At 42.5% G+C, this 19,059-nt stretch overlaps 1 protein-coding gene across 1 annotated transcript in view; it reads right to left on the bottom strand.

Moving 5' to 3' along the window:
- LOC122796777 (macrophage mannose receptor 1-like) overlaps nt 1-19,059 on the bottom strand; it is a 1,798,323-nt gene that overhangs the window by 1,511,677 nt on the left and 267,587 nt on the right. Inside the window, exon 4 of the mRNA XM_044065505.1 lies at nt 2,004-2,035. Coding sequence (XP_043921440.1) covers nt 2,004-2,035 — 32 coding nt within the window. The remainder of the gene's footprint in view (nt 1-2,003; nt 2,036-19,059) is intronic.

Here is a 19,059-nt window from a genome sequence, read left to right as displayed (position 1 = left end):
CACAGTTTGGTATTTATTAAACAGGGAGAGCCTCAAAACAAAGGGAACGGCAGAACATGGTAATGAATGCATAAACTGCTGAATAACATACTAATTAATCAGTCTAACATGGCAGAGCTATTCAGGAACTATAAAGCAATTGTATACACTCAATGCTCATTTTTGCCCTGAACTCCAAAACCTTTTGAAATATAGGCACAATTATACCTAGAAAAATGTTAGGGGTTGCTGTTGCTATTACTAACCCTTACGTGCAACAGGCTTTAAACTGGGGTGCTGCTGCTGCCAGACCTCAGGTAAAAAGAAGAAGAAGAAGAAGAAGGGTGTTAATATCCTGTTTGACTTATGTTCTGCATGACAAAGAAAACCATAAAGCAAAACCAGGTGGGCATGGAAACAGTAGAGAAAATATGCAATCTATTCTGCCTTAATATGTAGTCCAAGGTAAAAGTGGAACCTGTTTGGGAAAGAAAAAAAATTAACTGCTTAGTTCCATATGCAAGTAGTTATATGTTCCTAAAATAACACATCTGTTCCATGTACATTAACGTCAGTATTACTGTATGACTGATGTCTGCAATATAAACTTATACACTTTGCACAATAACGTGGATCAAACATTTTACTTTCCCACACATATATGGAGCCATAACTGCATTACAAATGTGCAAAGGCCAGTGCACAGTCATTTGTCATTGGCACAGTATGGCAGTGGAAGGGGGGAATACATGAGGGCAAACATAACAGCAAAGAAGTGAGTGCAAAGTATTGAAGTGTATTGACTACTTGAAAGTTCTGCCCTGTACCCACTGGTGTTGCCCACTATGTCAGAACCAACAGCAACATACAAAATAAGTAAACAATTAAAGCTCCATATAGTACAAAGAAGTAACTACAGCCCCCACAAAAAACATTAATGAAATGAAAAGAAAATGCGCATGCCATGTAATAAAGACAACAGTCATGTACCTGAGTAGTTTACTGCAGCATTAACCAAAGTAATGTGCACTTCTGCAGTATAAATGGGTAAAAATGTTCTTGGATGTCCACTTGTGTAGAGGGCGTCAGTTATATATCACAGGCTTAACACATATGTGGGCTACAGATATCAAATCCCTGATCTTGATAGAAAGAGATATAACACTCTTTTGCAATAACTTGCTAGATGGGCATAGAAAATCTCCATAATATCTTGTTACATTCTTTACAAACTTTTGTAATGTACGAAATAATGGATGTACATGCCTAGACACCAAAAAGGGACAAGCAATGCACATACTAACGGTTTACTATCATAACTATGAAGTGCAAAACGTAAAGCTATCAAATCATCAATTCACAGGAGTGATGTGCAGAATATTAATGTGGTCAAAACATTGCAAAAGACATTGGTTCGAAACCAGAGGGAAGATATTGAACCCGACACATTTTTAAGCAATACAGCAAATTCTCCACTAACCTTTCCTTCCAGTTATCTGCCACCTTTTCAGCAGTACTAACATACCTGTACTGCATGGCACTCTAATCACATTTTTCCAGGGGGCAAGCCCCCCTACACCCCCTGCAATTTCCATATTCCACCTGTGAGATCACACTACAGTGCGGAAAAGGGTAAATTTCCCATTCCACACCATACCACGATCTGTAGTTGTAAAATGGATCACTTCTAAGCAAATGCATAGTAGCATTCAGTGCAATGGGCGCTTATAGATAAGATGGTTGGCAGTACAAGAATCAGTCATCTGGCTTTCAACATTCCCGTGTTCACCGTATACCATCCTTCATCATTTTAATAGGAAACCTATACTAAACTATGGGTGTATTGTGAAATACAATCCATCACTAAGTTTGAAATACAGCATTTTGTAAAAAAACAGCAACTTATCATTGCATCAAGTTAGTTGAGCCACTAGATACACATTTTGAAAGCAATTAGAAGCATTGTTTCTCTGGATAAACACTTTTCCATGCTAGAACATATATTTCCTTGCCTACATGATTACCTTGATATAGTCCAGGTTCAGCCCTGTGAGCACTATGAATATACAAATGATTTGTGAACATATTAGCAATCATGAGTTCCAAATTCTGCTACAAGTGCAGGGAATGTAAAAATGGTATAAGGACCTACACAGTTGCATGCACACACCCTACCTCTGAAGGACAAGCACTGAGAAGTTTACCTGTGAATGTGTGTGAATGATTACTCTGATTGCAGTATCACTCAATGTATGTCATGGAGAAGGTATTGACAAGAATTTTTGTCACTACCTGACTGACATAGGAAAGGAATATTCCTAGCATTGATAAGAATTATTTATGACAACAGTTTCTGCTGAATACAGTTATATTTGTAATTCTAAGGAAGTAGATTACCCATTGAAACATATCAACTGCAAATCAAAGCATATAGCAGTCTTGCTAGAGAAGCATAGATATTTGAATGATGTTCACAAAATAAAGAGAAGCAAAGTGTTATAGTGTTTGAATGTTTTTTTTATGTTGTGTGAGGAAAGATTATCTGCTCTGTTCTGTTGCCGATATAACAGTTATCCACACATCTAACTGCAAATTGCACAAGGCAAAGTCAGGAATATTTTTTGTTGATCCTGTAATGTTAGTTTATACTATGTCACATACTGAGTATAGGTAACCTCTTTTTTTTTTCTTCATGGTATAATGTGTGACAAATAGTGTTAAGAATCTGAACTGTTTCTTAGAAATGCCCTGGTCTCCTGGGGTTCTAATCCAGACATGGCTGTGTTTTTGTGAACATGATGTTTAATGAACAAATGCTGTTGTGGAAGCACAACAAAGTTGAGGAAATATCAAAATTATGAATTGTAACTACTTTTTTTTCAGAATGTTTCCTCTATTTCAGTACCTTTTCATTTTCTCTCTCTCTCTCTCCCTCTCTATCTCCTGTGTGCATAATTTGGCATTGAGCACTAAGGACTGACAGCAGTCCAACCCAGTGAACTACAGTTCAATGCCTAAGAAAAAAGTTAAAAATTTAATTTAGACTGCCTTCTGTAGTGCAAACAAGCCTAGTAGTGGTGCACTGATGTCATCACTCTGGATAGTACTAAGTGAAGAAAATGCACCTGTCAGGTATCTTTTTTCTGTGGCAGAAGGTGTAATTATAATGTCCTTCAAGAAAGAAAACAGCTGATGCAGTGTTAAAATCCAGTGAAGTAATCATTTTAAAAAGGGTGGTCTGGTTACATATTTACACATGTAGTGGTATCATTATTTTTGCTGTTTGAAAATTAATTATTCCCAGTATTGCTAACAATGTGTGAGCTCTTGTCTGTCCCCTTTACCATTATTTGGAAGTATCTACAGTCCTGATAATGTGTGCCAGGAATTAAATTTCTGATGTGTCGAGGAGATGTGAGAAGGGTAAATGTGTTACTGTAATGCACTTCTTGCTCTAGTCATTACTAGGTATGATCTATGCTTTAATTAAGTTTTTCTTTTAGTTTTCTATGTCAATTTTATTTATTTATTTTTCTAATACATTCTACATTGGTTCCCCACTCAGCAATGTGCAAACATGGTTCACTTTCTAAGGAAAAAAGTGATAAATTTAATTTGGACTGCCTTCTATATTGCAAACAAGTCCAGCAGTGATGGATGAACATTAGCACTCTGGATAGTAATTAGTGAATAAATTCAACCTGTCAGGTAATTTTGCTTGTAGAATCCAATAAAATAAAAGACCCCTTCCAGACATGGCTATACAAAAGTTGCTCACTCTGAGTACAAAAATGCTTTTATTAACTAAAACAGCTAAGTGAATTTTCAGAGAGTATTCTGCTTCTTCAGACCATTAACTCACAATTAATAAACCAAGACATTTAAATACAAGATACAGCTAATTGTAACAGATTAAAACAGTCACATGCCATCTGATCAATTGAACAATAAAACTCATGTAACAAGATAGCAGCTTACCTGTAAAAAACTACTTAAATGTCCACTGAGACTGCTTAATTAAGGTCACCAGCTAAACATCTCTAAAATGCTGCGATCATACCAAACATTTATCAACAAGATAAACATTTTAATACTAATGAAATTCTGAGCCAGTAATAAAAATAAAATCACATATATCAAAAAAAAACAATCTTTGGACATCAGTATCATAAGGTGTAAGCAGTATGCCCTGAGATTACTGAATCAGTTTAAGGAAAATAACTTATCTCTACATACTCAGTGTAAAACAGCAAGAAAACTTTCCAGGACAGAATTCCTGGTTATGGAATTAATGACTACCCTGAGAAATGAATGAAGTAAAAGCACATTCATAATAGCGTGCATACATTAAACATGTAAAAAGAAAATGCAAACAAAGCATAGCAACATTAACTGCTTGCAATTTAAAGCACTACTTCAAAAACATAATTGGAATAATCTTAATCGAAAATTGTATATACCTACAAAAATCTTTAAGCAAAGACTGTCAGTCATTGCTCACTTGTTAAGGTAGATGGCATATCCATATCCATATATGTTCTGGCATGCAGAAACCACATGACTAAGCATAGCCAGTAAGGAATTCGAATTCCCGAGGGCTACAGTTTTCAAAATAAAAATAAAGAAACCTTTTGACTATTATAATGTTGATGCAATGACCAAGAAATGGAAAAAAAACAAAGGTGGGGATTTAATAAACTTCATGTAGGAATAGTGGGAAGCCTACATGGAGTGTACTGTGGCTGTGTGCAACTTGTATATTATTGAAGGCACACTACTGAAAGAGAGATGTGTAAAATGGTTACAGAATCAGTGTAGGTGTGTGTTACAGTGTCTGGAGATGAGTAACACACCCCTTGCACTATCAAAGTGCTGGATGGCACTGAAATATAAAAGTTAAATGTGCTATTTCCTTTTTTTTTTTTTTTTTTTTTTTGTGTGTGTGTGTGTGTGTGTGTGTGTGTGTGTGTGTTTGCACTTCCCGGCATGGTGCTTAGCAATGGGCATGTGCCAGACATCTACAAATAGATACCAGATACTTTTAATTTTAATGTGAAAAAGCTGAAAGAAGAAGAAGTTAAAGGTCACATTTAAGCATCGCTGAGCGGGTTAGCATGGCACGGTGCTCAGCAGTGCTTAAATGTAACTGAGAGCTATATAGAAATGTATAGGTATAGTCATCATATCCACAGTAGCTGAATGGCAAGAGTCACAGCCTTGTGTGCAGTAGGTACACAGTTCAAATACACAAAGAGGCCATTCAGATTTTACATCTGATAGCAAATTATTACAATTTATTTTTTTAATTATGTATATATTGACATTTGTTAACTGGGTTAGTCCAGCTGGACCAGAAGCCCATTTTCAGTGGAGACCCGATGAGAAAAGCTCCAGTTACACACAAGAATCCAACACATTAAAGCCACACTCCAAGATAACATAATTAAAATACATAAGGTTAGGAAATATAAAATAAAATGGATACACATAATAATACAGTATCGTTAATGAACAATTAATTACAATATTCTTTTTATATTGTCGATAAAATCTGGTTTGCCATTAACTAAGCTCTGCTAAGCCAAGCCAAGCAATGATTAAACAGGACCTGTTTTAATAGTACTTAGCAATGCGCAGCTCCGCTTAGCTGGTTTGGGCACTGCTAAACAATGCCAGTTTAAGCACTGCTCAGCTAAGTTTAGTCAGTTTGTGTGGTGCTAAGCTTCAATTAGCATTTTTAAAATTGGTCCAGTGGCGGTAACGGGTGGGAGAACAGCCTTGTTTAAGCTGAACAGGCAGGAATACAGCCAGAATCTGTTGGAGCTTGACCCATGCAGGAACTATGGCAGGACATGGAGAGGGTGTGTTCTTCTGGGCACAGCAGTGGGGCATGTTGGAGTCCAGGGTCATGGTTGGGCTCCTCTTGAAAGACTATGACATCCAGCTGCTGCAGAGCCAGTACCAGGGGTTGGAATACAAATCAGAGGCCTGGGATCAGCTGGCATGTGACCTAACCAGTGCATCTGGTATCCCACCATAGGTGAGCAGGTGCATCGCCACTGTGATGGCCTGAGGTGTAGGAAGGGGGATCTCTTGGCCCAATGGATCCAAGATGCTCTGGATGACAATGCCCCACAAGTTTGTAGGTGTAGGAAGCATTGATTTACCAAAGTCTAGTATGACTATCTGGTAGACAGGTATGCATAATGGTGTGTTTTTCTCCCCACAGCTGCAGAGGAGAGACCTTGCAACCTGGAGGCCCATGCAGGGCACCTTGCCAGGTTGCACTGAGAATGTGGTAAGTACAGGTATATCCTGCAATATATACTAATATAATTAAGAAACAGTGCAGCAGTAACTGCCAGTAGGTTTATTTTGTTTTAAGTGTACTGCAATAAATGTGTTCATAGACCTGGACTGATATAAGTGAGTAATGCTAGGTACAGTTCAATATAGATGAAAGCATGAAGCCTGCTAATGTGAAGGAAAGAAAGTTACTATTGCATTAATAATGTTAAGGAATAACAAGGGTACACTGTATTATTAATACTGCTCTGGTAATAAAGCACAACTGCATTCATAATGTGAAGTGAATAAATCAATTTAATTCATAATTTTCAGGAAATAAAGTACAACTGCAGTCAGAACTGTTAAGAAAATAAAATCAGTACTGCATATACTGTGTAATAACAGCCGTCTTTCAATGCCTGCATTATTTAAAGTGTTCAACAATAAAGACTGTTAGATGTATATCAAACACTGTTTCATGTCACCCCTAATAAAGCTGTGTTGTGCCAAATGTTGTGTGTATTTTGGCCTGTTGGTTGAGAAATTGATTATTACAACTGCTGTGAAGTAAACACAGGTATAATACCATGAAGTGACTGATGTTTGGCCGATAAAGAACTGTTTTTCTAAAGTGTAGATGTGGAGCTGTACTACAAGATATAATCCCTTATATTTGTTATACAGTAAGATCTGAACCTAGAATAGTAATGTCTAAGGTATTAGAGTGTGTTTCTCTCAGGATTGTATTGTGTTAACCTTTGTATTTCGGCTATATGCATTCCTGAACGTAGTTATAAGCATGAAATTGTAATAGTGGTAGATTGTAAATATACCATCTGCAACTGTATATGGGTCAGATAGGCAACCCAGCATCCCAATATGGTCTGTACACACACATATTCCCATCCACTAGGGGTAAATGTGTACACCTGCATTCCAAGTATTAATACACAGTTCACCTACTATCTCTGTCATGCATGAATGGTATGCATGTATGTTCAACTATCACTGCAGTCTTGTGTGACACTCTGTCTATATTAACAGGTCAGACTTTGTTACCAGGTGAGGTCTAGACACATATCTGTCAGTCAATCAACACACAGCAGTGGCTAAGTAGCTCAGTTTACTAAACGATATGTATGTTGTTCATTTTGCCACATGCAGATTGGGGTTCAAATCCAGGGACAAGTACTACTATATATTTATAGAATCAGAGAAGTACTACTGAGTATTTATAGAAAAGGCTATGTATTGTTAACAGATACTCCCCCCCACAGGACTTACAGGTGCATAAATGTCTGTATTAGCTGTATGAATGGTATAGTAATTTCTGTGTCCAGATGTACTAGTGTGTAAACAACATTGCTCAGCAAGGTGATAAGACTTCATTAAATAAACCATCAACAACTACACTATAATTCCTATTTAATAAGACAAATAAAATGGTTTATTGTTGGTATGGCTGTATAAATGGTGTGTCTCTGAATGTCTGCTGATAGCCTAACCCCATGCCTGCCAAGGATAAGTGTAAACTGTCTATATAGTGCATTATACATGTCTCTCAAGTGTCACACTGTCACATATAATAATCATTGTTGCCAAAATCCACACACAGACATAACATCCAGTCAAAGTGTGTCAGTACCACACTCATACAATAACAGTGCATAGTACACCTTGGTAGTCATATATGTTCCCCTGACATGTAATAGTCCCCTGTAGTTTTGTACCTGTAGGTGTTACAGCTTGGCCCATACTATCCTATGTGAATAGCTTGAGAGGTATGTATGTGCTACAGAAGCAATAGGGTGCTTATATACATAAAGTAAGGGCAGACCTGTAGAGTATAGAATAGTATGGTTACAAACAATATAGCCTATACTGCTGTTAATGAAATGCCTCTCTCTCTTCCCACCCCTTATCTGCATCACAAATTATTATTGTTATACTACAGGTATGATTTCCTTTTCACATATGTTGTTCTCAAAATCTAATGTTGGGGCTTGTGTTTTATTATTGTTATATATTACAATGGTTACATACTAACATACCTAGTTGAAATACAAATGTTGTTGGCCTTTTGCGGCAACTGTTACTGGCATGCTGTTACAATACTGACTGTTGTTCCATTTATTCTTGTGTTCTATATGCTATACAGTATTATCATTCTGGGTTCATTGTAACACCCTTGCATGCTGTTATAGCTAATGTTTAAATGTGCTTACATGACTAACCTATACACTTTGAAAAAACCTCAGCACCATAGCACGAGTGGGTAGGCCGGGTCCTGCTGATCCACCTACTCCACCTCAACTGGCCATAGCACCGGATCCCAGCACATCTGGGACACAACCTGGAGCTGCCCCCTCTACTGGTCCTGCACCACCCACAGGTGGAACCACCTCAGGGGACAGGGCCCATCCCCCCACTGGACACGGGCGTGGAGATGGAGTGGTCAACTGACCACAGCTTTCAAGGATGGTGTGCAGGATTTTCCACCATAATTAGGATGATCAACTGTACCAGATTGAGAGCAGACTGGCACACCTGAAGGGGCAGGCTGGACCCAGTGCCCAGCCCCCCAGCACAGCCACCTTGGGGCCGTGAAGGAGCAGTGGTGACTGTCCATGGATGGAGAGCTCTGTTCCACTGCTGCCATCTGGGGCATTTGGTCCTCTGATTCCACAACACCCTCCCCGTCCAAGGTGTTTAGCCACCTCATGTGTCATATACTGCCCCTGTCTGCTGTCTTGTCTGTATTGTCTGTTTGCAAATGCTACCTCTCCTACCCAAAGTACCTCCCCACACATACCTATTTCCCTTCCCCAACATTCCACTCTCTTTTTCTTAAAAAAAATGAGCATCTCTCCCACAAAAAAAAATATCGTCCCATACCTAGCTCTCCATTTTGCCCACACCTGTACTGCAAACAATCAATCATTGCGTCAATTAATCAACAAAGTTATGTCGCCCACACCCCCTATCTGGGATGTGAGGCTCCAAATTCCAAACTGTCCACAACCTGCACAGGTGTTGCTGTATAAGAAATGGAGAGCTATGGTCCTTTCCTACACCCATCCTGCACATCCTTACCTGCTTTTCACATTGTATTCCCCCAACTTTCTCCTATTTCACCACTTTCTTATCACCCTCTTTTTCTTTTCATTTTTTGAAATTAATGTGAGTTTAAGTGGAGCTAAGTGGTGCAGTGTGTTGCACCACACTGCACAAACCCACTTAAACCTGCTTAAAACTACTTTAATCACATTCTATTTTTCTGATACTGTTATGCACATCAGCAATATAATCATCCCTACCAAGTCTTGAACCCAGGACCCTGTCAACTACCACACAGTGCATTAGCCCACTAGGCCACTCAGCTCTGAAGAATAACTGGAGTTTCTATAAATATATCCTGATTGCCAGTGACACATAACTTCTAAATATAATGGGATAAATAACAGTGTACTTGGGCCTGTGATACAGACTCCGAACCAGTATACAGCCAAATACATGTTGATGGATGTACATGAGGACTACAATATCAGGTAGAGCTGACAACTGCACAGACTGTTGCAGGATGTCCACAGTTGTACCACCTACCTATTGCATGGTTGTCATAAAACCTATTATGTGTGCTGAAGTACTGGCAAGTCAGTGCAGATTGAGTTTACAAAATCATTACAGACAGGTCAGTGTCACACGTCATACGATCTGAACACACATGTCCATGGGAATACTATGTAACACACTGTATGCATGCACATATGTCTTGCAACTACACTTGCCATAATAATGAGTCAGTAGCTCTTTCTGTTACATTCCTAGCACGTGTGACCTTTGGACACCCACAGTCCTGACCTACAGTTCAGTCTGTTGCATGACAAGTATAAGCTTGTGAATACAGCATATACGTAACTGAGCCCTGCAATGTCCAGCAGAACTGGGTGTGACTACTGCAATCACTACCACCCATATTAGCATGTCAAAGGCCTGTAGGGCGGGACATGTCACAAATATGAATAGGTGTGCTAAATGTCACCTACCACTCTATGATGGCACTATTACTTAATATATGTACCAGAGGCACATGCCTCACCTGGACTGTTATGGGTACCCTCACCCTGTCTATGCTGTGACAACAGAGCTGATACTGCTCCCTCACTGACATATCTAGCTTGATATCCCCCAATGTGTTCACAATCCCCACTATGACTTCTGGCCAGAATGCAGCAGCTGCAGCCTGCAACATATGCATCAGTATGTTCAGCTACCTGCTACAGACCTACCATACCTCCCAAATACCTAGAACAGGGCATATACACAACACCCGTACATAAAGAGGTGGGGGATGGGATGGCCACATGATAGGGACACGTGTCACAGTCTTCCCCTACAACCATACACAGCTGATTGACCAGTGGCAACTGCAGCTGCATGCACATTCAGATAAAAATGATGTATGACTGTCACATCTGTATGTCTCCTTACTGACCACAACACACATTGTTAAACAGTAAACTGCCACAAAATCAGAAAGTCTGTCAACAATGGCCATACATAGCATGCAAAACTGTGGACATACCACATCAGTCCAAACAGTGGACAGTATTTCTACCTACTCTCTGTGATGCTGTAGTCCCCACAACTCCATAATGTTCTCCTCACAGGCCAGGAAAAGGGCCAAGGCCTACATGAAGGCCTTAATTATAGCACTGTGTTGACATGCCATTGGCTAATGAAAATGCAACCCAGGTGTTCTGAATGCAATTAGCACATGTGAGTCACAGACTGGTGCACAGGCAATCACCTACTCACGAGTATTACCTACAAAAGGCAAGCTGCTGCTTATAGTAAACAGGTCTGTGACTTTCTTCATGAAGACAGACTGCACTATCCAAGGAATATACCACTGGATTTCTGTACACAAAGGAGTACAGCACCACACCAGGAATGCAATAGAATCCCCCATGTAATGGGATGCAGATGGGGGGTGCATCCATGTGAAATATGGATTGCAACAGTAGGGTTTGTAGAACGTAACTTGGAATGACATGTTGCTGTTAGTCAACTGTTCAGCACCTACAGTCTCCCCTTTTGCCTCTTATCTGTTGTGACATAGATCACAGCTTTGGCTCCTGCTTCCCCCCAGCAATGTTGAACTCACATATGGATGCTACTGGCTTGTGTATTACACAATAGTGACCATAAGTATTGGTGGATCCAACTGGCATATCATATGATGTACTTCAGTTAGCTCCTCTCAGTCTGTTAATGTCACACAGGCATTGTTCAAACATTGTTCAGGTATCCCTGACTGTTCCTGACATACTCTGTCTAGGTCACTTTGCACTCCACACATGTAACTCATTGCCTGAGAGCTATGGCTAGAGTACCTGTTGACCCCTGCAGCAGGACAGCAGGTAATATCCAGAAGTAGTGGAGGGGGCACAGGATCTGCTTCAGCAGCAGAGTGTACATATCGAGCGTGCAGTGTAAGGGAATGAATGCAGTACCAGATATTAATGTACCATAACTGTTTTCTGAGGCGTCTGGCATGTTACAGCCAAATTCCCCAAAGTCTGTGAGGAACCATTACCTATTGTCCAACTGTTTTCCAGACATCCACATTTGTCTGGCAGAAGGTCCACATATATCAGGCACATGTACACATTTTGCAAACATCTGTGACCTGTGTATGTCAGACACCTACAAGGAAGATAACCTACACCACAGTTGCAGTGCTGTCTGTAATTGTGTAGAACTGATGTTGCTGTAATGTCCCCATACACTTGTAGCACCACTCACCTGTTTGTTGGATGGTGGCTACATGACATGATACTGGAATGTTGCCCATAGGGGACACACCACAGCAGATGGCAGTGATTGGTGTGGACATATAACAACACAGTCTGTCACAGCACATGAGCCAGAACAGGTATACTTGGGATCATATGAGGTTGCTAAACCACTGGCCTGAGGCCCTCATAACCCTAGCTCAGAGTTTAGTCCATGTGTATGCAAGTCAGCATCCAATGCCCCAGTCCAACAGGGACAACGGTGGTATCCTAAGTGTGTATGTCCTGTTAACCATCCAGTTATCCAGGTCTCACTTGAAAAGCTGTAAATAGCTACTCTGGATGATGTGAACAGGGTGCCTATTCCATGGCTGGATGGGTGTGTGGGACACACATCTGACCCACTAACAAGTCCTGTTGATGTAACACCAGGTGGAGGGTGTGTATGCAGGTTAACAGATTGGAGCCTGACTTGCAGTTGTGCAGCAGTCCCATCAAGGTGGAGTCTGTGATCACCTTGTATGCCAGACAGAGGTCACCCCTGAGGAGTCTGTATGAAACTGGGTAGAGAGATGAGCTAATCTATGTATGGTAGATGTGAAAGGCCCTGATATTCCCTGCTGGGGAACCTTTGTGACCTCCATAGCTGCTACATGTGCTTTGTGAGGCAATTGACCACAGGAGCATTATACTCAATAATGATCCTTATTAGTGGGAAATACAGGGATGTTGTGACCCCCATATCCCTGGATGACATAACATTATGTATGATGTGGGCCATGTAGAAGGTTTTCCTTTCAACAGAAGCCACATGGTGGGCAAATGTCATGTTGCCATCAACCTGTGTGCACATAACCCTCTTGACTGTTTGCATGCTTAGAATGTTGTTAGTAATGTGATAATATATGGGGACATCACTCTTCCCAAATGGGATGACACTGCATGTTGTGGTATGCAACCTGAGGCTATGTTTCTAGCACCAGTCATGTGTCTGTGTCAGAGTCTTGGCAGATGCCCACATCACTAGGGAATCCAGTGACAGCACCCAGCATGCAGTCGTCTGCAAACATGGCCAGTCATAGCCCAATGGCTGTGCCCTGCACCTCAGAAGAGTACATCACACATAACAGAGGCCCAAACACAGAACACATGATCCCTACCTTCACAAAGCCTAACTGTGCATGATGGAGTATGTGGAGGTCATCAATGTCCTTGTTAATGAGGTTCACTATAAACTGTGCCATGGCCTTGCAGATCAGCCTACTTAGGCTGATGGGTCTTATAATGTGCCGGATTGGTGGGTGCCCCACCTTAGTGTAAAGGGGTGAATGTGAGTGTCCTCCACTCGACTGGGACAAAGGTGGTAGTCAGGCCTTGGTGGAATGCTGTTCCGTATGGTGCTGCTAGGTCATACTTGGGATCATGTAGGATGCATTATGTGATGTGATAAGCCCCCATGGTGGCTGTATACCATGACTTTGAGGTGGCAGTGGTGACTTGCTCCCTACATATAAGGGGAAATGGGCAGGTACTGGGGATGTCCTGAAGTACTGATGTGGGGCAGGGGGTGAAGCCTACACTGAATCTGTCAGGCATCAAATATGCTATACCTACAGCACTTGTATATCTGGTGTCTTTGACCACCGCTACTGAGCAGATCTAAGTGCTTCCTTTGATGTTGCAGACATATGTGAAGAAGGGGAGATGACTGCCTGTGGTGGATGCCATCAATGTGGGCTTGGGGTTTGCTTTGTAAGATTCCAGTAGTGATCTTGTCTCAGACAGCACTATGTCATCCCTGTTATAGACACAATTTATTGCAGATGTCCACCAGACAGGTGTACATATCTTGGTAGAGGATGATGTAGTCCTGTCGGGTATACTTGACTCCATGCATCTATACAAATGCACTTATAGCACTTTTGTGTATTTATGGATATTGGTGCCAGTTCCTACAGAGGGGGTGGGGGCTGCAAAGCTGTGTATACCACCCCTCAGGAGGCTGTATTCAACTTTGGAGTTGTATGTATGTCTGACCCTAGCTAGATGGGTATTGTGGGAGATGGTGACTTCAAACGTGACCACTGTATGGTTGCTTTGACCATGGAGGATGACACTGTCAGGATGCTGCAGTGATTACTCATTTTGTCTAATGTCAACTCCAATGGGCCTTCATGTGGGGGTAGCACTTAGCTGGTCCGAGGTGTTTGCATTTCCACTGTTGATGGATCTCTGGGCATTTGTGTGCTGCCATGAGTACGTCTTCCAATGTATTTTTGGGTAGTTCAAGTAACCTAGGGTCAGGGTACAGACCCGAACCTTGATACAGTTGATCAGGTCCATATAGGCAGAATGGGCTTCCTGGTCACATGTGGGGGCCAGTAGCTAGCTATGATTCGGATAGGTGTCTTGGCAATGGCAAAGTGCCCATACAGTGTCCCCTGTGCATCTTACTGCCTGTACAGCCTGGAGGTTGCATGTCTTTCATGTATAGTGAAACCCCATGTCCCATGGCGTTAGTGCCCACATTTTGGGGTCTGATTGTATGATAGGATGGTTGACCATGTAAGGGTTTGTTGTTCTCTGCAGTTTTGAATCATTTGTCTGTGACTGCACAGTTGTCAGCATTTCCCAGGGTTATGAATGCTTGCAATGAGCATAGTTTCAGGTTTAGACTCCTAGCATTTAGCAACATGGCTTTCAATTTGTGATGTGCTGACAGTTGTATATTGGTAGTGTTAACCTCCCCACTTCTCCTAATAAAGGCACTATGATGGCGGCAAGAGCCATTGCCAGATGCATGAAGGCCAGTTGAGAGAGACAGAGGCCATCTCTGGCAAAGCATTGTGTCTGTTGATCATATCATCCCAGGCTCTCAGGTACTGGATCCCCCTGGAATGACACAAGATAACAAGCCAATTGTCAAGGTCAATCTTTTCCTGACTGAGTTGCAGCATCATTCTGGGTGACAGCAGAAGGCTGCATAAAGCTATGGACATACCTGCCAGGGACACTGAATCAGTTTGCTCAATCATGTCACACTGCATATAGTCCAGGGAGGTACTTGTCAGGTCAGGCACACCGACATGGACTGTGACACACTCATGATGGTACCTGTTGTTTAGAGACAGTAGTGTGTATGTGATATGGCAGATTCTGGCACCTGGCAGACAAATAACTGTAACTTTCCCCATATACAGCCTGTTGAGAGGCACATCTGTGTCTCTCACAATGGAGTATCCTATGACTAATATGTTTTATATATAGTGACGCCTTTGTGACTGTGGGACGTGTGGCTATGTGTGGTATGTGCTGTAGAAGGCTGTGGATTCACATATGTCTTTGCCTCAGAGGTCTCCTTTGTTGGTGGATGTGTATGTTGAGGACCTATGCATATGTGGGTGTGGGTTGTGTAGGTGTGGGTGGTGTGTGAGGTGTGCTGATTGTGTTGACAACCTGTTAAGTGCCAGATATGTGGCCTTGACAGGGACAGAGCATGGACTGTAGGTTCCTAATATCATTGCATCTCTCACAAATTGTGTTCCTTGGTGGTGTTTGTAAATAGTTGTCTGTGTACATGAGGCAGTTGTTACACTGTGCCAGGATGCCCATGTCAACAAGACTGGCAGGGAAAATTGTAGGACATTGTGCAGCCATATATTCCAGTATGTGAGGGACAAAGGCCAGGGAGACCTAAGGTGTGTGCCTACAGCCCAGGTGCTTAAAACAGGAGTAGGAGGCTGACAAATGTAGACAAGCTATAAACAAGCAGTAATAGGTACAACAGGAAAATGCAGTGGAACACTAAAGAGAACATGTAGCAAGTAACAGGAAACAGCAAGATCCAGAGGGCAACACATGATGCATTGGCACTATGTTGCTGATAGCCACATACATACTGTGGTGATAGATATCAGAGTATGATGTGAGAGTTAGTGGAGGATAGTGCTGGCAAATGTGGATGTGCAGGGTGTGTACATAATGGAAAACAATGTATGTGGTCCTATGATGTGCACCTCTTTTCTTGTCTTTCAGGAGTGATGTACCGACGTAGGAACTCACCATTTACAGAGGCGGAGAATGCTGCCATACTCAATGGACTGAGAGTCCGTCACCAGATCCTGCTGTCACAGAGTCGCCATAATCAGCAACAATGTGCTGCACTGTGGGCAGACTTCGTGGCATCAGTGAATCATGTTGGGCAACAGAAAAGGAGCTATAAGAAGGTCCAACACCATTCTGCAGACATGGTAATGCATAGCAAAGGGCTGCAGTTATGGCCAGGGACCATGCTGGCACCGGTGGAGGGCCTGCAACACTGCAACCACTCTTGGCCACAGAGGAGTTCCTGGCAATCCTGGGTCCAGCCACCATATTACAAAGATCCATCACACCATTTGTCATGGAGGTGGGTGGCACAGCTTACACAGCAGAGGATCATCCAAGTAAGCCTCCTGTGGTCATCAAATTAATACTGTAGCAGTCATAGTGGTGTAGCCTCTGCATACCTGTGCATGGATGTCAAGCTGTTCTGCATTTGTGGGGATGGTTTGTGACACAGATGTGTGCACACATATTGAGACTGTCAGCAATGTGGGCAGAATCACAGTTCGTACTGTACATGTTGATGTATGCACATATTATCCTGTACCAATGCCACATTTGTATCTGCTGACAATACCTCTCCCCAACAGTTCCATAGGTACCTCTAGTGTGACCAGAGTCCGTCATCCTATAGCAGGTGAGTATGCAACTGTATTGTTATGGCTCATCTATACCCTAGGCATGTTAGGGGCTGCCAGTTTGCTGTGGACACAACTGTTAAGCTTAACCATATTGCAATACTTGTATTTTCATTTGTGGAGGGGTTCACTGCAGAGCATTACATTGGTAATCACAGTAGCATATTTGCCGGTGCTGTAACATATTCGCACGTAGGTTTGTGAAGGTCTAGACAGTCTGCTATAAAGGGGAGCATTAGTATGGTGGAAAAGGGTGTACCGTGTTAAAGGTGAAAGTCCATCACATACACTGACATGTCACATGTCTCACAGGTATATAGCACTAGCAACATTAACTGGATGTAGCTGCACTGCATTTGTTAAGGGCTGTCTTGTTTGTGTCTGTTGTCCGCTTGTATGTTGTGCATGGGATCAGTAATAAGGTGTGGTATGTATAATTCAGTTGTGGCACCTCACCTGTATGTGTGTGTGTGTGTGTGTGTGTGTGTGTGTGTGTGTGTGTGTGTGTGCGTGTGTGTGTGTGTGTGTGTGTGTGTGTGTAGAGCAACACACATAACAGTGCAGGAACTAATGTAGTCATGTTGTTTCCCTCCTCACAGGTGACCATGGGAGTTGGAGTTTATCCTCCTCACAACCTGATGTCTGTGTCTCATAGGACACTGATGATGATGGCAGTCATAGTAAAGCACAGGTGGGGTTGTTGGGGGCTGCATATGCCCCATTTTTGACATCCCACTTCCTCCCCCATGTCCCTGCACACAGTCAGTATGTCCACACATACCTGGTCCTCTGCACCCACAGATAATGGACAGTCTGAGGGTGGTAGCATTGAACAGGAGAGTGTGGGGACTATGGCATCTATGACTGTAGACAGTAGCCATTGCCAGGCAGACTGACAGGGGTGCTCAAAGGAGGACTGCTGCCCATCCAGCACCTATATGAGGTGTCACAGCATGTGTCACCTGACACATGTTTCGTTCCATCCTGGAGGCATAGGAACATTCTGAACACAACACCAGATGGATGCTCAGGATCATGGGTGCATCACTGCCTGGCATCCATGACTCCATCCATGTCATTCATGATGTCTTACATCATTTCTCCAATGTAGTGGATAGACAGTGGGGTGAGACATTGTCACTCCTTAACCATGGAAATGTGGTGGGAGTAGTGTGTTGGACGTGTGGATATAGCTCAGCAACATCAGCCGAGAGCCCACATGGCTGTGCACAATCACACTTCTGTAGTGGCAGTACCACCTGCACTACCAAAGGGGGAGTGCTGTACACACCACAATGTGGCAGGCCATGAGCATGTGGTCCTGGGCAGTCCCATGAGGGACAACACCCCAGCAGACACCAGTCACCATCAGCAAGTAATACCACAGCTGACCCTGGGCATGGTGGTGCCAGTGCCACTCCTGGTGGAACCAGTTCCCATGTTTGTGGCCGGGGATGGTGAACTGTACATTCTGCCATGTAAAGGCCACAGCTGTTCAACATAACTTCATGTAGGGCTAGCATGTGCCTTGACTGTGTACTTATACACACTCACACATCACTGTCACATGCAAGTCACCACCAAACATGCACAGCTTCTCTCCAAGGCCCAGCTGACCAGCACCCCTCCAGGCACACACACACACACACACACACACACACACACACACAATGTCATCTGTGTGGCACAGTCTCCAGCAAACCAACACCACACCCTGTACAGGTGATGATACCTGTGCCCCATCCCTGTCATTCATACCATCAATGCAGGGACATGCTAATATGTGTCTGATGCACAGGGTGACTATAGTACAGTTACTGACAGTTAGTAGTGCATTAGTGTTATACCCTGTAAGGCGGTGTCTGCTAGCATGTGTCATGAGTACACATTACAGTGTATGTACCTTTGGTCCATGATGCTCCATTGGTGTTAGTATTGCTGAATGACCATTGTCTCCCAGACCTTTTCTGTTTCTGTTGCAGGTGTTTGTGTGTCTACACTGCAGGGACCTGCTGCCAATGCAGTGGCTCAGGATGGCATGGTGGCAATGAAGGAATGTAACTTTGCCAAGGTACAGCTGTACATGTGCACGATTACCTAGGTGCATATGTGTAGAACAGTGTTTAGGGACAATGGGGGCAGACAGCGTAATTGTGCATGCATACCCCTTGACACAGCATGCTACTCTTGATGCATGTCACCTGGGAGTTGAGTAGGATCATAAGCTCATAGGATCATAGACAGTTACTACA

This window comes from Protopterus annectens, chromosome 3.part0 (assembly GCF_019279795.1).
Source record: "Protopterus annectens isolate FY-2018-M chromosome 3.part0, PAN1.0, whole genome shotgun sequence".
Lineage (NCBI taxonomy): Eukaryota > Metazoa > Chordata > Ceratodontiformes > Protopteridae > Protopterus > Protopterus annectens.
The sequence above is the reverse complement of the archived record's forward strand: the minus strand, read 5'-3'. Positions and strand labels throughout refer to the sequence as shown.